The sequence below is a fragment of the Zeus faber genome, assembly GCF_960531495.2.
Source record: "Zeus faber genome assembly, chromosome: 22".
Lineage (NCBI taxonomy): Eukaryota > Metazoa > Chordata > Actinopteri > Zeiformes > Zeidae > Zeus > Zeus faber.
In genome coordinates, this window is record NC_137209.1 from 15,057,194 (window position 1) to 15,078,270 (window position 21,077).

General features: G+C 44.5%; 1 protein-coding gene across 9 annotated transcripts in view; it reads left to right on the plus strand.

Moving 5' to 3' along the window:
- Positions 1-21,077, plus strand: part of ehbp1l1a (EH domain binding protein 1-like 1a) — a 44,278-nt gene that overhangs the window by 2,004 nt on the left and 21,197 nt on the right. For 4 of the 9 annotated variants that reach the window (XM_080023219.1, XM_080023220.1, XM_080023216.1 and 1 more), the window contains exons 2-14: positions 4,908-4,965; positions 5,260-5,355; positions 5,498-5,551; positions 5,958-6,136; positions 6,277-6,422; positions 6,709-6,777; positions 8,027-8,248; positions 9,794-9,988; positions 10,711-10,944; positions 11,108-11,674; positions 11,842-12,060; positions 12,613-12,672; positions 12,797-12,923. In XM_080023219.1, the coding sequence (XP_079879345.1) occupies positions 4,908-4,965; positions 5,260-5,355; positions 5,498-5,551; positions 5,958-6,136; positions 6,277-6,422; positions 6,709-6,777; positions 8,027-8,248; positions 9,794-9,988; positions 10,711-10,944; positions 11,108-11,674; positions 11,842-12,060; positions 12,613-12,672; positions 12,797-12,923 (2,226 nt within the window). Of the gene's footprint in view, positions 1-4,907; positions 4,966-5,259; positions 5,356-5,497; positions 5,552-5,957; positions 6,137-6,276; positions 6,423-6,708; positions 6,778-8,026; positions 8,249-9,793; positions 9,989-10,710; positions 10,945-11,107; positions 11,675-11,841; positions 12,061-12,612; positions 12,673-12,796; positions 12,924-18,888; positions 21,055-21,077 lie in introns of those variants that run through there. The other 5 variants (XR_013844724.1, XM_080023213.1, XM_080023215.1 and 2 more) reach the window with 2 other exon arrangements.

Genomic DNA, 21,077 nt, shown 5'->3' on the forward strand with positions numbered 1-21,077 from the left:
TAGTTGGCATCCAAAGATTGGCATTGATCGTGCCACGTTCTCCGTGACGGAGCAACGCTGGCAGCCCCCACATACCTTTTCAGTGGGGGGGGGGGCGAGACGAGGCCAGAGGACGTCTTGGCGCAGCGTGGCTGGCTTGATGTGTGTGGGTACAAAATTGTAAACACAGTTCTGTGGAAAAGTACTCCCCACCCTTACTGGTCGCTGCTTTTATTATTGCACATGTGTCACGCTTAGGGACGCTGATTTAGAATTCTCTTCACGAAACCGGAGGCGATCCTCGTTAACCGATCATTAACCGCTATCCGACAATATTCAAATATTAGGGAACGCCCCCCCCCCTCCCTCAAAAAAAAAACACGGACTTTTGTTATTGGACTTAAAAGATTTTGGACTTTAAATGATCATCTATCATTTATAGCCCCCTTATTTATAATTATAAATGAGTGGAGTCATAAATATATGTTTATATGGGAACGCAGCGCTCTGTGCGATCGTGGAGCCGTTCCTCAAAATTAAACAACTGAAAACAGTGTGTTTTTAGTTGTTTACACTGTGGAAGGCAGTCAATGAAGATGACTAAACAATGGTTATTGTGTTTATATTTCATGTCCGTCCTCCTGTAACTTTCACCAGCGAAAGAAGAAATTCAAACAAATATATATATATAATTTATTTTATTATTTGCGGTAATCATCACAGGCCTAGTTGCATGTGTCGCCACCATAAGTTGTATTTTAGAAATAGATTGTATAGCCTTTTTTTCTTTTACCATGCAACAAACTTTTTTTTTGGATACTTTTTTTTTATTTTTATAATATTTTTTTAACTCTTCAGTCGATAATAATTAATCGGTCAAAATTCTTATTGTCGATTAACGATGAAACTATTAATAATTAATATCCCTAGTCACACTGCATGGTTTTAAATCTTGAGACAAAATGAAATACTGGACGAGGTTAACGAATAACTGTATTTTTTTTGTAATTATGAAAAGGTTTCAGGAACCCATGTTGTGCTTTTCTTTTTTATTATGTAAATATCTTTTGCTAATCTTGCCATATTTGTGCCAGTTTTGCCCTAATTTGAAAACTTTTTTTGTTATAATTGAATACCTTCTTTGAAAATGTTTTTTTGTTTTTCAATGCCTTCTTACGTAGTTGGCCCTTGCCTTGTCACAAGAATCACACTGTTCAGAAATGCCCTGTGTTATACTGTGCATTTGATAAATAAACACTTTGACGTATTTGGGCAATAACAGCCAAACACTGCCTAGAATTTGACCCCAGTCTTTCACATCTGTGTAGGAATTTTAGCCAACTCTTCTCAGCAGAAGCGCTTTAATTCAGACACGTTGGTAGGTTTTCGAGCTTGAAGTGCTCTTCTTTAAATAAATAAATAATTTAAATTTGTGTTTTGTTTTGACTCTGGTTCCCTTTGTCTAAAAGATTTGAAGCCATTCCGTGTGCCAAATATTTAATATGCAAGTCGTTTTTCACGGGACTACATTTACAATGGTAAGGAGGTCAAGTGTTCACTTGAGATCAATGGAGCGTTACTTAGACTATTCAGTAGAGAGTTACAGGGATTCTCTTGTTCTGTTAAGGCAATTAATACACAAAATGAAGACAAAATATGAATTACAATCTCATAACTACAAAGACAATGATACAGATCCCCTGGGTTGTACATGTAGAGGACCTTTTGTGTAATTAATAAGTGAAGTGGAAGAATTCTCCTAAATTATTTATTTCATAGCCCCAAATGTACAGTATATTGTTTGTCCTGGTAGATCCTCCAACTGAAATTTATAGTATATAAGTAAAGAAAAAAAATTGTACTCCAAGCAACACTCCACCAGACCAGGGTCTGCGGAGGAACGATTCGGGTTCAACATACTTGGACAACTCGCACCCCCCCACGGCCCGTAATTTTAACTGCATTTACCAACAGCACACATTTAGCGCTGGGGTTTCCAGGGTGGCGGGGCGCTGGTGGGTTGGTGTGGGGGTGTGGTTGTTCAGGGGGCGACCGGGTGTGCCCTCTGCCGGATGGGGCCCCTGCTGGCTGGGTTTGTGTCCCGGTTGCCTGCTCCTGGTGCCGGGTGGTTTCTGGCATGCTGCGACCTAGCAGGGCTGTGGGTAGCGCTGTCAGGTACTTTCCAAGGCCCCTTGGAGGCTGCTCGTCGTCAGGTGCAGAAGGCGGCTGTCTGCCTTGCTCCCGCTTTGTGGCTTCTCTGCGGCAGTTGCCAGGAGTGGTGGAGGGCCCACTATCTGGCTGTCTGCGGGGGTGATAAAGGGGTGAGCGCACTCAGCTAGGTCAGTGGGCGCTCTGCCCCACTGGCTAGACTCCGGTGGCGGGGTGCCGGTCTGTCGGTGCGGGACCTGGCTTCAGGCCTGTTGTCCATGTGGGCGCTTGGGGTGCTTCTGTGGCTGCAGGGAATAGTGCTTGGGGTTTCCCTGCGGTCGTGAAGTGTCTATACGGCTGCGGGACTCGGCGGGGGCCTTTTCCGCTGCTTGGAGGACCTCATACACCAGAACTGATTGGGACAAGTCCTGTGCGCTCACCACTGGACAGACAGACAGACAGACAGACAGACACACACGCAGGCATAATCAACACAGGCACACACATACATACACACTGACTCATCACAGGCACACACACACCACCAGCACCTGCTTCGAACACACCCTGGAACACCCCCCTGATAACATCCCTTTCCTTTTATCCCTCATTTACTGCCATAACTATCACAGGAAGAGGCCACATGCCCAATTGCTGTTCCTGTTTTCCTGGACTTAATTAATTCTGTTTTGTCGATACATGTCATCTGACGTTTCTATGTTGATGTTTTACCATGTACATGGTGTTGTTTGGTTCTATGTTTATTTGTCTCACCCGTGGTGGTCTAACCCTCTCGGAGTAGTGGTTAGTTGTTTATAGACCAAAACATGGTAAAATAGTTCACCAAAGAGGGGGACTTGTGGCAGTCTTGTATAACAAAAAGCTGTGCTCTTGTCATCCTAGAGGTCGTCCAGAGGACAGAGTTGTTGCAGCAGTTCTTGATGATTAAAGAATGAACAAAGAGTTGTCTACAGTGTCTACTTTAGGACTGCGTTAGCATAAACTAAGAACTCCTGAGAAAAATGCAGTTGTTAAGGTCAATTTGTGCTTCAAGAATATGACCAGGCCAGTGCCGCAAATGTCGAAAACGCCTGAGAGTCCGCAATTCCGGCGCCGTTAACATGTGCGTGATCAATAGTGCAGCAGGTGTGGTATCGCTGTTTAGCGCCCGCTAAGTTCGGGGAGCATGCCCATTCTATTTCTGGGCCCTTTTTTGTCCCCATCCCCCTCTCAAACTTCCGTCCCCGGTCTCAGTTATGAGTGTTGTGCAACATGAGCCTCGTCATACTGTTCACACCCTGCTGCCCTGTGCCTCTGGCCTCTTGTTTTTTTGATGTTTTATTTCCCCAACTACTGCCTGACTCACAACCGGATTGTTTTCGTGTTTGACGGGCCGCTTCCAGGTGGTCACTTACTGTTTTTCCCCTCTCAACATTTCTCTGGGCGTGTGACAATCCCGTAGCCCAAACACCATGGGAACTGGTGGCAAACTAAGTGGACTAGCTAGCGCCAATACCAGGATCTCACTCCCTCAATAGACTTGTTTTCAAAAAGGCCGCGGACATTTGATGGTCAGCGAGGGTTTTTCGGCTTGATAATCATATGTAACCTTTTCCCATGTGTCATTTGATCATGAGATAAAAATGTTGGAATTTCGGGTTCTAAATCCGGTTATTTGTCCATGCGTGACTGTGGCATCGATGCGTTGCGGTGAGTTATAGAAAAATATTCTACAGCAAAACTTGAGGCGGCCTTTTAGCTTCTTCCCGGCCCAAGCCACAAGATTTTGGACTCCTTATTACAGTGCCTGTTCATAAACAATATGGTCGTAATGAGGGAAATATGTCCATATCTCCCATTAATTCAGCCTTGTTAGTGGTGAATACAGTTATAAATAGGCGCTGTATCTTATGTTTCCTTGGGCGTGTACTGTGTGTTAAGGCTGCTCATTTTCTATCCGCCTTTCCCGCATCACTCAAAGTCCACTGGTGTGTTTTGAAAGCGAACAGACGCGGCTGCTCGCTGTTTGTCATTTAAACGTGGATTTGAAAGGTTCTCGTCTCCGACACCGTTTCGCTGTTTTTCCGTCCAAGCCAAGTGTTGGGTTCCCGTCTTTTTGTGCCTTTCATGTAAAGGAACGCACCGCTCTGCTGCAGCTTCTCACTGCACGTAAATGTAGTCCAACGCTTCAAACTTTTAGGCCTTCAAAAGTTGGAACCAAAAGGGAAACTCATAATGTAGTCAGTCACTTACTATGCAATTTTATCAAGTTTTTCAGGGTTTCATTGACTCTTTTGCAAGACCACAAATCAACTGTTTTGGCAAAATCATATATACGATACAGCAAACAAGAAGTTGCGTCGCTTCCTACTGGCACACTACTGTCAAAAACGTTATGCTTTTCATGTCTTGCTGTAATTGCAAAATGTCGTCTTATATTAAATGAGATACTATTCAAAACATGTTCAAAAACACTCCACGACTATGTGTGACCATAATGTGAGTTTCCTGTTTCTGAAGAGGAGATTTGATATGTTTACTGTTTCATAATCATAGTCATAATCTTTCCTTTGTATTTGTTTGTCTGTAATTTAAGGTGATATCATAAGCAATAAAGTTAGTTTATTTATATATATATATATATATATATATATATATATATATATATATATATATATATATATATATATATATATATATATTTCATTTTTTTAATTTCTATTTTACTTTTGGTGCAAATTATCTGACCATTAAAGTAATCACCATTTCTACTCCTACAGGCAGCCCGACAAACTACGAGTTGTTTGGATAAGGCGGAACAGACGCCACAGCACAAAGGTAAACAGGAGACGGAGGCAGGAACAGTGGAGCGGAGTGACGTGAAAAGTGCTCACAAGAAACTTGCCATTGTTATCGACTAAAGACATTGGAAGGACCCTAGTGGTATAACTTTGACTTCCGGTGATTTTAAAGCGGTACCAAAATGAAGGTTATATTTTCACATTCAGGTTTTGCTTTGGATTGAAGGATTCAACAAACCGGCTGCCGCCTTTTTACCGACCCGCAAAAGCTAAATGAGTTTTAGGGAAAAGATGTTCATATCCGTTCCCTTGTTGTGTTGCGTCCCATCAGCTCCATGGCTGGCAGCCGGGGATCAAGAATCCCTACCGGGGCCTGGTCCTGTGGCATGTCCCGGAGAGCGTTGACATCACGGTTACGCTCTTTAAGGTAACCTGTCCCGTCCTGTTCGTTGGATTAATCAGCAGACACTTCGGGGCTGTATGTAGTCACCCGTCAAGGTTGCCGATAAGGGCGAGGCTCATTTCTGACTCCCCCTTTTTTTTCTTTCCTTCCCCATGTTGGTCCGCAGGAACAGACGGCAGAGGAGTTTGAGGACAAGGATTGGACGTTCGTCGTCGAAAACGTGAGTGTCGCTTGTGTTTATGGACCTTCTTGTGTGAGTCCTGCCTTCACCGATTTCTCAGCGGATTTAAGAAATCGCATCCGGATTGGCGGGACTTTGTCTATCGAAACTCTCAGGTTGAATGAAGAGAGGTAAATCATTGAGGCGGAACAAACAGAAAGCATTACTCAATTTGAGTGAGTGGAAAAAACTGGCCGGACAGGCACGCTTGAGCCGAATCGCAGTGGCCGTGAATATTGCAGCTGCAAAAACCAAGTTCCACATCTACAAAAACAAAGTTAGTTTGCTTTTTTGCGGGGTTCTGACCGGAGTCAATGCACAAGCCCTCTTACTGCTTCTTTGACACCTGTATGGTTCCACTGTGAGAAGGGTGTGAGATTGCGGCCGTTGTTCTTTAACTTTCCAGGAGACGAAGGGCCGCCGGAAGGTCCTGGCATCGGTCGACGTCAACATGAAGAAGTATGCGAGCGAGACGCCGGCGCAGTATAACCTGACGCTGCAGCTCAAACCCCTGTCGGCGAAGGTGGTGGAGGCCACTCTCAAACTAACCCTGACTTGTGTGTTCCTCAAGGAGGGCAAAGCCACGTGAGTTCCCACCGCCGAAAGGAGTGCAAGAAGAAAAAAGTCGAATCAAAGAATGTCTTATCAATGAAACACACCATTGACCGCGCCCCTCCTTCCCTCCCACACACACACACACACACACACACACACACACCAAACAGAGATGAAGACATGCAGAGTCTAGCCAGTCTCCTGAGCTTGAAGCAGAGCGACATTGGCAACCTCGACGATTTCAACGACAGCGACGACGAGGCCGGAGAGGACAGGAGGACCAGCTTCGGCTCCCGGCAAGGCACACTCACCTCTGGTAAAGATGTCCCCGGGAAAAACTTTTAGTGCTCTCGCAAACGGCGCGCTCTCTCCGCGCGGGCCGGTGTTTCCCCAGAGCATGCCTTCCAAATATTTCTACCGGTGTGCATCCTTACATTGGGGCTGCCGGCTGCTTTAGGTCTTTACTGCTTTTAAAATATGACGTCACAATCCTCAAGGTACAGTGAGGTAAGGGTTTGAACTGTGTTTTCCAACCTACCGTTTCCTCCTTTTCTCTTTGTTTTCCTGACCCCGTCCCCCAAATCATCCGTGCTCCCTGAAAGCTCCCATCCCTCCCGCCACAAGGATACCCGACGCGGCCTGGAGGCCTGTGGTGGACTCGGGCCTTGCAGGTACGCCCCTGTTTCCTGATCAACCGGACCACTCTTCCTGATTGGGCTTTGATTGGGTCTCGCCTCCATGACACGCTGGACCTACTAGTTCCCCGCCTCAATTCATGTACATGAAATGGCTGGACGGAAAAACCTTTCTAAAAACCTTTCTCAATAAAAAGGATGGGGCGCTCCGGCCAAATAGTTTACCTCTCGGAGGCTGGCTCGCTTGTCATCAATCTTCTGCAGCTGCGTCCCCTTCCGGTTGCCAGTGCTGCAGATGGTGCCAAACCACTCCCCACGACCGCAATGAGTAGATCAACGTCACCTAATCACATTTGAGCCTGATATTGTCGGCCAATCAGCGTCGGTCTACACAGTCCTAACATCCTAACAGAACCACCTTTTGACATTCTCTGTTAAATTCATCTGACGTATTGAATTATCACATTTAAAAGGCCCGCCTTCTGGGGTTTTTTCATGGCGCAAGTTGGTAGAATTATCCAACTTCGGTTGCTCACTACACACGCTCACTAAAGTCCAGCATACTAGAGTATATCCATAAAACGAGCACTGGGTTTTCACACGTACTACAGCATGTTGCACAGAAACCTTTACCGGCGTCTTCCCACAATGCATTGTGGGATACGCTTGTTGTCGTCCACTGTTTGCATCCGATGATATCATCCGGGTACTTTTCACACACTGTTTTCTTTTGTAGCATGATTTTTTTTTGGGGGGGGGGGGGTTTCCTCGAGGACATTGCACAACTTCACAGCTGTTCTTGAGAAAGGAAACTGCGCGGCCCACGCTTTCCAGGCGGTTTTTATTTATTTATTTATTTTGCCCCCTGTGAACCGGACTTAAGAATATAAATAAGAGTGTCTGGATTTAACATTAAGTGAATACCAGGATTGGAAAAAACTCTCTATTTTTACTCTTTATCTCAGCACCACTGCGTTCCGACCGAAGGATATTTAAAGCCCAGTAGTTTTGAATATCTGAGCACTATCACTCTCACTATCCATTCCAAAATATTTGTTCTCATCTCATTTATTTTTCCTTTTTCATTCCCCCTCCCCTGCCTTTTTCTGTGTCTGGCGTCCATTTTGCCTGAAAATGTAATCCCTCATTCATTTCACTTTCCCCCCCACCCACTTCTCCATCTGTTCTCTCCACCACCTCTCTCTCTCCCTGTTTCTCCTTTCTCCACCGCCCCCAATCTTTTCCCCGCTCTGTCCACCTCTCATGCGGCGCTCGATGGCCCCAGTGATGGAGCAAAGCGGCCCCTTGACCACCTTTACCCTCCTTTCCTACCCTCCTCTGCCCGCACTCCAAGAGTTCACCGCCCCGTTGGCCTCGCCGCCCCACACCCAACACCCCAGTGTCCCCCGACAGGCGCGGCCCTCCCCCTATGCCTACACGCTCCCAGCCTTCACCCGCGCTCACCCGCCCGCTCTGCCCAAAATCTTCCAGCCCGGCGCTGGCTCAGGTATTGCTTGACCAATCTCGACACCACCCGACCCACCACCACCACCCTTACAACCACTCCTTCTTCCCCATGTGGTATTTTCCCTCTTCAGGGACCGTAAACTGCGAGACTGTGTGTGTTTATCTGTCTGCCTGAAACATCGGTCAGCCCTCTCCCCCAGATCCATGGTAAAAAAAAAAAAAAGACATTTTGTGGTGGATGAAAAAACCCTCCACGATTATCAACCATCATTTCCTGATTAAAGCAGACGCAATAATGATTCCCTACTTTAGAAGTCAGCACAATACATCAGTCTCATCATTTGATTGCCTCGGTTCACGTGGTCACAACGTATGTCTCGAGGTGAAGCTTCTGGTTCCTTGGTGACTCGGACAGAACAGCAGCTCTGCCCTGAAAAGAGATGACTGAGTTATGTAACCCGGTATCTCTCTTCCATTGGTCAGAGGCACCCCCTGCTGTTCAGAAAGAGGGACACGAGAGAGACGGTCAACAGTGCCGTGGTCTCTGGCCTAGGAGGAATAAACCTTTGCCGATTTTCAACCTTCTTTTTTCTTGTCAAGGCCCCCTCGACAAGGCTCTGACTGAGGACTACTAAGTCCCCACAACCCCACTAATAAAATGGTTGGGGTAATATATAAATCTAAATGATCTGCCTATAATAATATCTTGTCTCGATTGTGCGGAGTGCAAAATTTGGCTGCACAAATATGCCATTTAACTTAAACTTCGCTGACAAAAAAGTGCCAATCCCAACAAATCACAAATATAAAATTCCCGCTGAGTTAATGTTTTGCGAGGAAATTATATTAAAAAATTAAAGTAAGAAAAAATGGAGAGTAATAATAAACAAATAAACAGACCCCAGTTTACCCTGCATCAGCCAAGAATGATTTTATACTATCTTGGTTTCAACAATTCAATTACTCCTCTTTGGTCACCCCTTCACTTTTTGAATTTCATTTTAACTTTTTTTCTTTTAACATGTATTGAGTGGGTTCTGAAATGTGTGACGCAATATTTATTTATTTCCACTGGCTTTTTTTTTTTTTTTTTTTTCCCAATCCCCATCGCCAGGGGCCAGCTGGGAATGGACTGATATAGGTGACTCACTGAGCTCACGCAGTTTAGTTTACCCCGATGTGGTAATCTGATTTGTCAGGAAACGAAGTCGAAGCTAAATGGCAAACACGACATCCAATTTGTTCACGAAAGAATAACAATGAAGCCTCAAACCCATTTCTCCAAGCTGAATCTAAACCACAAAGGCGATTTCCTTACGAGAAGTTTTTCTTTTATTTTTCGAGTTGAACCAAAACAAAGTCGACTGATGGTGAGGTGAGCTGAGTTTAAATAGCGGGGGAAGTGAAACTCCTCTTCTTCCTCTTCCCTCGGCTGCTAATTCGAAAAAATTGAAATAGTTTCGCGGTAATGGCAGTTTTCCTGTTTCGATCTGCGCTCAGCATTCCTTTTCAATTATCTTTTCACTTCAGCTGACTTCTTCTACTCATCCTTTCTCTGCCCCCACCCTCCACCCTCCACCCTCAGTACCCTCCTCTGCCCCAAGGAGGTCTCAGAGCTTCCGTAACGACGCCTCCCCGGCGGAGGGACAGGGGGCCCGCGCTGTCCCTTCCTCTGTCCCTCCCGCAGGCTCCCTTTCTGGGCCCCTCACCTCCTCTCTCTCCTGCTTGCCCCCTGTCTCCTCCACCCACCCTCCCACTCTCTCCGCCGTGCCACCGCCAGGTACGAGATGAATTTCGAATATTGTTCTCTCCCGTGTTCCTCCTTTCATCGAGAAAAAGATGTGAAGTTTGGCGTAGACAAGCAGATTATTTGAAGATATTCGGGGACTGGGCAGTATGGACAAAATTGTATTCTGATATTATTTTTCATATTATAGGCAGCATTATTATTTATTTATTTATTTATATATTTATTTATTTATTTTATTATTATTATTATTATTATTGGTAGTAATAGTAGTAGTAGTAGTAGTAGTAGTAGTAGTAGTAATATTATTTTTTTAAACGTTATTGCTGCCCACTAATGTGCCTGAACAATATTCTTACTCTGAGTCTACAGCACAGTTGAGTAGAGTTAGAGTATTATCAGATGTAGAACTAGTGAGGAAATAACGCAGGACATTCACATGTTTTTTCTGGCCCATGTTTGTTTTCATGTACGTTCATTCATGCTTTGTTGTTCGTCAACCCAACATTTAAGTGGTAGATCAACATACTTTTGGGAAGGACGCAAGAAGGACCCGGAAGATGCACGTCAATATGCTTCTGCTGCAAAGCCTTCTCCCTCTTATTGTTCTTATTTATTAATGCATATATTTATAAAAAAAAAAATTGATCAAGAGAAAAAAATATATGAAGATGAAGTAGACTCCACCCTGAACTTAGTGACTAAACCTTTTCAATTTTTAATTTAAGTTCCCGCTGTCAACCCTCCTCCGCCAGCCTCCTGTGCAGCATCCCGCTCCACTACCCAGAGGCCCCAGAGTGTTCCCTCCTTCTCTGCCATCTTGTCCTCTTCTCCGGCTTCTGATCAGCTCAGCCGCTCCGCCCTGTGCGCCCAGCCCCTCCCCCTCCGCCCTCCCCAGTTAAAGCCTAAAGGCTCCGCCCCGCCTCCCGTGGCGGAGTTCGGCTCTGCCCTCACAAAGCCCACTAGCCTGCCATCTGCACTCGACTCAGGTACACGCAGAGCAGCGCTGCGGCCGCACCGGGGCTGCAAGAATATATAGATACACCTGAGAATAACCAAATTCACATGCGTTTTAAAGGCTTGATTTCTGTTTTTCCCCCTTTCTGTTCGTTCTCTTCTGTCCTCGCTTCTTTATTTTCCTTTCTCTCGCAGCCTCTTGGCAGAGCGAGTGGAGGGCTCCTATACCTCAGGCCTCTCTCGTCCAGCCCTCCCTCTCTCCAAAGTTTCTCAAATCCTCTCTGAAGGAGTCCGGGCAGCGCGGGGCCCCGCGGATGGAGCCGGGCCCGGAGACGCCATGTAATGATGCGGTGTCCCGGCAGAACCCGACCACGGCTCCCTCGGAGCCGATCGGGTCTCCCTGCCTCGCTCCCGTGCCTCCTCCCCATCCTGCATCTGCCCCCGTCTCCTCTGACCTCCCATCCCCATCCCCAGCCCCATTCCCCGGCCGCCTGGCTGATTCGCTAACCCCCTGTCCTCCGTCAGCCCAGACCTCTGTGCCTCCTCCCTCTCTTGCTGCCCACAAGCCAGCCCTGTCCCTACTCTCCTCCTCCTCCTCCTCCGATCCTCTACCCTCCTCTCCGTCACGCCTCTCTGCTCCCTCGTGTCCTCGCAAGGCTTTTTGTGCCACGGCTGAAGACTTGTTTTCCAGCTCTGCCTCTCGCTCCTCCTCTTCCGCTCTACCCACTGCACTTCCCGCTGTGCTGGCAGCCTCTGAGCCAGGTACAACTTGAATAATTTGAAACATGCTTGCCAAACCGGTTTTTAAAGAGCTTTGGCTATGTGTGTCATTTGGATTCCCTCTTTCGGGTATTTTCTGTTTGCTTTTCATTTGTTTTGTGCTTTCCTGCTGTGCTACGATTTTTCTCTCTCTCCCCCTTTCTCGTCAGGCTGGTTATCGAACCAGACGCCCCAGAGGGCACCTGGATATGACCCCTCTTGGAGGTCCAAGATGGCTCCTACAGCAGAGACCCCCTTACTGAACCCCATAACTCCTTACTCTACTCCGGTTGATTCTGCCATCAACACCCAGCCTCACAGTTCCCCCAATCCCCCTCAGCTTCCTCTCGAAGTGCAAGCCGTAGAGCCCCAGAACGACCCGGATACAGGTAGCCAACAGAAGGAACCAAAGGAGAACCCTCTTAGACCTACAGTAACCCAAATAATGAACGGGCCGTCCCGCACAGAGCAAGGGCGAGTCGTCGTTCTCCAGTCCGACCCCCAAGTCCGAGACGATCAAAGTAAAGACTTGAAAAATTAATCGATCGGAATAATACTTATTTTCTAAGTACTTTTAAGGAAAAGTAAATAACATCAAACATGAATAATTTAACTCGTAGGTCCTTCATGTTTATATGTATATAAAACATGAAGGACCTACGAGTTAAATTACTAATATTGTTGGTCAAGGGACTCCTGATTCCTGGATGGGGGTGGTATGGGACAAAGAGATAAGCTGTCATTGATGCAGGCACGGGACACCCCCTGCTGGTCGATTTTGAGCATAACAGCTCAGTCTCCAAACTACAATTGTCTTCTTGTACACTGTGTTTGCGCACGCTCTGTTGACTGTGTCTCCGAATGAACGCACCGTTTGAATACATTATTACATTATTACATTCCTAATACATCCTTCTCTTACCTTCTGTCTTATTTTTTAGAATTCAAAAGGCATTTAAGCACTCTGAAAGAAGAGGACTGCCCATATACGGTACAAACAAGTAAGCACAAATAGGAGAAAACAATATAATACAACATACAATCCCATCGCAGCAGAATTAGCCAGTTTTATTTTTCGTTACATCTGTTTGACATATTATCTTCCCTTCATGCTGTGCGCTCTAGTTGCTGATCCCAGATCGGCTGGAAGGAGCAGCATCACCAGTCAGAGTCAGGAGGCGTCCAGGTCCCACGAAAGAGGACGTCAGGGCAGTGCGCCTTTTGGGATTGAGCCCGTCAGGATATCAGCAGGGTGAGTCAATTCATTGCAGCGGTTTATGTGTCATGCTCGGCCTGGGTTGCTGTGGCTTTAACAATTAATCACCATTTCATTAATTCACGACGCTGAATGTGAAGTGTGGTTCAGCTGTGTGTACAACGTCATGCATGGACCAATTACATTGAGATCAGGTGTGTTGCATTCTGTAGCATCAATAAATGTATTGTGAGGAGAGAAAAAAAAAGCTGTTTGCTGTGGTTTTATTCTGGGCTAGAATGATTATACTGCGGCTGAGTATGACAAAGGACCAAACACAGCAAAATTGTTCATTTGAAATTTGACAGCAACATACTACACATAACACATAATACTCGTTATTTACAGAATTGAAATGTAACAGACTTTAAAGAAATTGATTTGTTTAAGGGTTACGTTAACTCTTTGGGATTGGGTTTTCCGTGTCTCAGTTACACCACGACATACACGGCTTAACCATAGAATGTTTTCTTAATTTCACTTCATTGAACAGTAGTTCAGTAAGAGCAAGCATATTTCCTTCATGTCCTATTTTGGTCTCCTTTCTTCTTTTTAGGCTTGGGTTTTTATATCGAAATAAATGTCATTGGCAGTGTTACATGGGCATCCAAGTATGCAAATATGTTATTATGTCCAGTTTTGCGTGTAAATTTTCCACACAAATACACAAGAAACATGCAAAAAGATAAATTGTGATTTCAAATTCTATCTATCTATCTATCTTCAAAGACCCTGTGAGAAATGTTGGAAATGCATTGGCATTTCCCAGAATAAAGTCATGACCTTCCATGACCTCCATTGAGTTTCTGCTGAGAATGACAATGGATGTTGCAACCCTAGTGGGAATTGCCACTCTGGTGGCAAGTGCATTTGCTAATGTGTCTCTTCTTTCGGTAATGTGGCTTTTCTGGTCTGTAGGCTGTAAATGATGCTGTGAAATATTATAGTGAATCCGACCTGATGTCACTTATTTCAAGCATTTGGATTATATGGAAAAGCAAACACTTGCTTATTTCAGGTGAATAGATGCATCAGCATAATAGACATTCAAAGGCTACATTCACACTGCTGTTGAAAGTGGCCCAGGTCAGATTTGTTCCCTTATATGTCACATAGATATGTTTTTTAGAACAGTGTGAACACCAAAAATGACATGGAATCACCAGTCATGTTAGAATTTATGTGACTTTTACTTCACGTCCTGTTGATTTTGGTGTCCTTAACTGCATGTCTTGCTGCAAAAGCATTGTGGAAAAGTTCTGAAAAATTTAATCAAATGTTGACCTTGACATCCTGAAATTTTGGTTAAACTATATGTATGTCAGTGAAACTGTCCACATCACGCTCCCCCCACTCCTCGCTCCGATCCCGCATCTATAAGTCAATCTGCACACAGGTAGCAGCCATGTCTGCATAAAAGGCTTAATTAAAACCTTACCCTTATCTCCCTTTGCTCACAAATTTGCACCTATGAACAAACAAAAATGTTGAATCCGTGTAATAAATCTGAATTGAGCAATTAGTGAGAATTTGTGATGAACTGCTCATAGAGGCTTTAAAAGCAACACAAGGAGTTTTCTGCAATATACCTGCCAATTGCCAAATTGTCAATATTCTCACTGATGGTTTCACCATCCTTGTTTTGTTTTGTTGCTAAAAAATGTTTTTAACTGAAGCGAGAAATCAGAACATTGGTGATTATTTATTTTAGTTTCTTTGCAAATCTTCCAAATGCTGGTCACTGGGTTGGAAATCCTCAAAAGATTTTACACAGCATATGCATAACGCATGGTAAATTATATTACCATGTAATATACATGATATACCTCATGTAAACAGCTGTTGTTTAGACCTACTGCTTATTTTCCAATGTGTTCCTTAATTTTACACTGTTCCAAGCGTACACTATTATAGTGGCATAAAATTAACAGACATGGACTGAAAAGACAATCCAATTGTTTACTGAAATAACTTGTATGACAATCAATTGTCAACTTAAATTTCAGTATCGTGACAACCCAAGCTCAAGGCAATGAGTAATAGTTGATTGACAAATGTCACATATTCTGTGACTTACAGTACATAAAACTTTAAGCATTTGATTGTGTGTGCTACACACTGCAATTTGGATGGATGCAATGTCACCCGTAAAAAGATGACTGCTGCTTTGCCCGGGGGTGTTTCCTGGTGACTAAAGGCTATTTTTCATTGGTGACTGTCTATGGCAAGTTTTCTGGAGTTGCTTGTTCATCCACATAGTTCATATATAATGTTATACTCATGCCCACATTGCTTTTGTGCATGTGGGTGACCTTGTGGAGATCTGTATAAAGACTGCACAGTTAAGAGTTGGTCTTTCATGTTTGGATTTCACCGCATCACTGCTTTGGAGGAATAAATCTTTTATTAATCTTGTAACTCTTCCCCCTTCATTTGTTTGTCCCTCAGACCTGAGAGCATGAGCTCTCTTTTGCCATTTAGCCCTGGAGTGCCCTTAGCCCCCAGGCTCAAAAAAGTTCAGAAGCCAAAAGCAGAGAGGACTCGAGCGAGGCCATCAAAGGCCCTTCCAAAAACCAGACCAACAGTGCCTCCACTCCCCTCAGCGGCTGAGCAAAGGCCTGCTTTTGCTGAGTTGGCTTCTGCCTCGATCATGGAGCCTCTAGTCAGACCGAGGAGTCACTTGACCGAGACCACCATTCAGTTAGGGACCCAAGGAGCCCAACATGAGTCTGTTGAGAAAACACCCTGTTTTGCCCCTAAAAAACCTCAGCTCGCTCCCATACCTGTCCATGCCGCCTTGTCACACCTTCCACAACCAACCTTGCCGTTTGAAAAAGGCCCAACCCAGATTCAGAGGATAGGAGTGGTCCAAAGGCCAGATGTTCTCTCAGATAAAGCAGGGGTTGATGCTGGGCCTATGGAATTGGGGTAAGTGTGGCATGGTGCACTTCATTTAAAAGATCACTTAAAATTTCTCCATTTCACCCTTTGGGAATTTGATCAAAAAACCTGTTGTAGCATGATGAAGCATGGTGTCAACACTTTAAAATAGAATTAAAAACTAAGCCGTAAATGTAAGGTGTTCATGTTTGCGAGCATATCTGACGTGTTATCTTTTTGTTCTGACCTCAGTCTTTGGTGTCCCTTATCCCTTCAGAAATGAGAGCACCACTGACCCAGTAGTGTCCTGTCCCAAAGGAATAAACACTGCCCCTTCAACAGTGATGAGCAAAACAGCGGAAGTCAAATATGGAGAATATCCCATTGTTAAGAGCATACTGTCAGATAAACCTCAAGTACAGAGGGTGGGAATTGCCCCTGCCATACAAAAATCCTTGGGGGATAAAACTCCCAAGGCTATTGGGACTGTGACTGCATCAAGCACTCCCAGAGCAGCCTCAGATCTTGGATCACAGCCTCACAAAGCAGAAACAAGTGCAAAAGAAACTAATGTTAACCTGGAACCCCTCTGCAGAGAAATATATGATGTACCTGGTCTGTCCTTAAAACATATTATAGAGATAGATGGAGTGGAGAATGATGCCTGGTCTTTGGACACAAAACCACACATAAAAGACCAGCAGCTAGTTTCAGCAGGAGCCTCTGACATAAGCACAAGGCAAAAATTTGAATCTAAACCTATAGCAGACATTTTCCCATATAGTTTTATGGAGAGTGCTTTTCTTGGTTTTCAATCCGCTTCAGAGCCCAGAGCTTGGATTGATGCAATGGGGAGGGAACCAATTTTGATAAAGCCAAATTGCCCACAATGTTCAAACATTCCTGGGGTGGCTTCATTAGAGCAGCCAGAAATTGTAGATTGGCCTGATGATAGGAAATTACTGTCGGAGAAGTTACCCTGCAAGACATTGGTGTCCCACATGCTTTCAGATGATGTGCATTTAGTCTATGGGGATAGTGCAATTACTGCAAACATGGCACCATCCTGTCCCAGATCTGCTAGTATTCCTAGGTTATCGTCTGAAATTCAACAATGGCCATTTCATGCATGCCCTGAAGTTTCCAGCGTCCCAGGTTTTGCGTCACGTGGGTCCATTGTGGATGATAAAAATGAGTTTGTGGCTATAGGTTCTCTCTGGGAAAGAAAAAAGGAGATATCAAATTATATTTCACAAACATATTGCATTAAAGAGCAGGCCGAAACTAAGATGATTAGAGCCATGGTGGCCATGTCGCCAACATGTCCCGGAGAGGCTAGTGTACCAGGATTCCCCTCTGCAACAAAGCAGAAGATTTCAGATACCCCAAACATGGTCAGTCTTCTCCTGACATGCCCCAAGGGAACAATGATCACAGGTATGCCATCTAGCCAAATTTTAAAGTTACACAATGACAATTGGCAGATATTAAGGACCATTAATTTAGACAGACAGCTAAAAGGTGCACCTCTGTGTATGATTCAAGACTGGTCAAAAAATATTGAAGACCATCTGAAAGATATGATACATATAATACCAACCTGTCCAAGGATTCCAACAATTCCTGGTTTTCCCTCTGCTCCAGGACAGGAGCCAAGCATGATTAATATTCTGTCTTCATGCCCAAGAGTAGCAAGAACTTTAGGCTTGCCCTCTAAAATGTGTGTTGAGGAAAGAAACAAGGAATGGCATTCGTATGAATCTCATATGTGGTTAAAACCATTTAAGAATAAGGAGAGACTTTATTCACACTTTATTCAGAAACTTGCACATGCTGATTCTGAATTGGGAAAAAATTCTATGGCAGCTATGATGCCGCATTGCCCAAAAAAGGCAAGTGTTGATGCTTTTCCATCAGCACATAGGCAAGATCTTATTATGGTGAACATTCTTCCGACTTGCCAAAGACAATCGAGGGTCCGTGGGGTACCTTGTAAAGAACAGCTGAACAATAATACTTGGATTATAACTCAAAATCCATTATATGAAAAGCCACAGAGAAAATATGATGTTTTAGTGCAACCTGTTGGTCTTGCGCAAAGTAAGAGCCAAGAATTGCTCAGCATGGTTGCCATTTTGCCATCGTGCCCTGTGAAAGCCAGTCTCCCAGGCTTTCCCTCAGCACCCCTGGAGACAACGCCCAACATGGGACGTGTTGTGCCTAAATGCGCTGAGGCAACCAGAATTGCAGGTGTTCCATCCAGAAAGCTACTGAGGTCAGATAATGAGGACTGGGAGGCTCTGAGGAATCCACTTCTGGAGAGGTTGATGAGTATTGGTCCCTATCATTTATTTGATGGAATAACCAAACAGTACAAAGGTATTCTGGAAGGCATGGTAGATATGTTGCCGGCTTGTCCTCGAAAAGCTACCATCCCTGGCTTTCCCTCTGCACCTAGAATAGAGCACAGTATGACTAATCTTCTGCCTACATGCCCCAAAGTGGCCCGAGCTTTAGGGCTCCCTTCTAAACTGTCTGTCAAGGACAGAGATGTGGTCTGGCAAATAGATAGAAACCCCCAGTGGATAAAGCTTATGACAAATAGAAAGAGTCTTTCTTCACACTTTGGTCATTGCCTAGATATTACCTGCTCTGACCCTAGAAATAGAAAAGCCATGGCAACTTTGCTGTTCTCGTGTCCAAACAGGTCCAGAATTCCTGGTTTTCCATCTGCCCTGAGGCAAGCTCCTAGTATTGCCATTCTGCCCACTTGTCCCAGACAATCCAGGGTCGTTGGTTTACCCTCTAAAGAACAAAATGTCTCTGAAAGTAAGAATATTGCTCAACAGCATTTGCTGGAGAAGCTCTCAAGGAAAGGTGAATTGTTAATTCAAGATGTTCTTCAAGTGGGTTTTCTGGGTCAAGATAATAGAAAATGGTTAAATTCAATAGCTATGTTGTCATCCTGCCCTATGAAAACTACCATTCCGGGTTTCCCCTCAGCACCCCAAAACCAAGCTCCAAATATAATAAATATTGTGCATACATGCCCTAGACATACCCAGGTTTCCGGTATACCCTCTAGACTTTACACAAATACAGAAAACAAAGATTGGCATGCACTACGGAGATCAATTAAAAAGCGGTCGTTACAGCTCCAGAAAGTCATGGTGGAAGCTTTGCCAACTTGCCTACAAGGTGCTAGACTTCCTGGGTTCCCTTCAGCCCAACAACAATACAACAGCATGGTGAATATCATGCCCTTGTTCCCAAGACAAAGTATGGTATCTGGTTTGCCTTCTAAGAGATCAAATTTATTCAGACACCAGGCTCAGTTACTCAATGCCCCCTTATCTTTGGAACATAATTCACATGTAAGCATGGTTGCAATTTTGCCTTCTTCTCCTGAGGAAACCAGAGTACCAGGATCCTCCTCTGCACAGAGGCAGACATTAGCTGGTGGCCCAAGTAAAAAAACCAGACTACCCACTTGCTCTAAGTTGTCTATAAATCCTGGAATTACAGGCCCTCCATCAGAATCAACAGACATTTCAGTAAATGTTTCAAATATAATCAATCTTCTGCCGACTTGTCCAAGACATTCTAGCTGTTGTGGGATACCTTCTAGATTTTCTGTTGAGTTGGATAAAGAGATGTGGAATGTGGATGAAGGGACAATATGGGAACAGACCAGAAAAAGTATTGCAATTATACATGGTCATGGGATATCTTTTAAAGAAGAAAATATTGTAAGAATTATGGTGTCAATGTTGCCAGCATGTCCCAAAATGTCCATTATTTCTGGGATTCCTTCCAAGTTACAACAAGGTCAGGTAAAATCTGTTGAGAAAGAGGGCCCCAGTATGTTAAAGGTCTTACCTATCATCTCAAAACACTCTAAGATTCCAGGTGTTTCTTCAAAACACTACATGGCCGAACAAGATAGTTGGTTTATTGGAAGGAAAACTATTTGGAAGAAACCATTGAGGCTGTATCAAGTAGTAAACCAAAGTTTTACAATGAAGAAGATGCCATTGCGTGACAGGCAAATAATGGTTAGTATGTTGCCATTATGTCCTCGACATGCCATTAGTCCAGGCTTTCCAACTGCTCAACGACCCCTCGCTCTTAATGCCAAGTCAGAAATGGAGCCAGGCATGGAAAATCTGTTGCCCTCATGCCCAAGAAAGTCTACCATTATTGGTTTCCCTTCAATGCTGCCATTTCTACCAGATGTTCAAGTAGAAGTGTGGTCAGTGGAAAATAGTGGGAGCGTGCTCTGGGATAACCCACTCAACTTGAAAACTCAAGTGTGCTGGCCATTTCAGGAGGATTATTCTTCCCCTAACACAGACCCGATGGAGGCAATTATTTCTTTTGTACCATCTTGTTTGAGCATTGCTCCTGGTCTCAGAGTTCCTTCAGTGCCACAACTGGAAGTACAAAGCCTTCCAAATATGGTGAATATTGTACCATCTTGCCCAATGAAGGCCTCTGTACCTGGAATTCCATCGACATATTTGCACCATTCAGGGTTAGGTTGGCCCCCTGATAAACCACAGCTATGTGTCCAGTCATCATATGAAATGGGCACTGAAGTTACAGCTGCATCGGTTGAAAGTGCTGAAATGATGATGGCCTTTGGATCAGTTTGCCCAAATGAAACCAGTTCTCCCAACTCAACTTCTCCTATAAGACCCAAGCAGTATTCTTCCACAATCAAATTTTCTTTTCCTGTTCCTGCCTCCCAAAGTCTTCCACTCTATGGTCAAGAGTGGGCAAGTAGACATGAGTCAAACAGTAAAACTACCGATTCCGTTGTACAAAGACATGAAACATTTGTTTGTTCAGATGACCCTACAACTGCAACAAAGCAAATAGAACATAGCATCACCAGTTCCCCATTACCCTGTTCAACTTCAACAAAATGGATTGCGAGAGATGAAAGTGAGAGAATTCTGGGTTTTCAGCCCTTACCAGAACGGCATTCTCTCATAGAGTCTTCGATGTATACCAAGGAGGCAGTTGCGACTGAATTCTCGACAGCCCAATCAGATTTTCGAGTGGATCCGCAAACAAGAGGAAGCAAAGGCGTTGAGAAAAGATTGTTTGATCCTAATCCAGTGAAACCTGTACTTAGTGGAAAAGAAGTAGTACACGAAGTTGGCTCGGCTAAAGGGGGCCTTAAAGAGGAATTGGGCTTTTGGACACCAAATGAGGCTGAAGAAGTAGGCGCTCTAGAAAAAGGGTGAGTGAGGCAGAGTACATAGA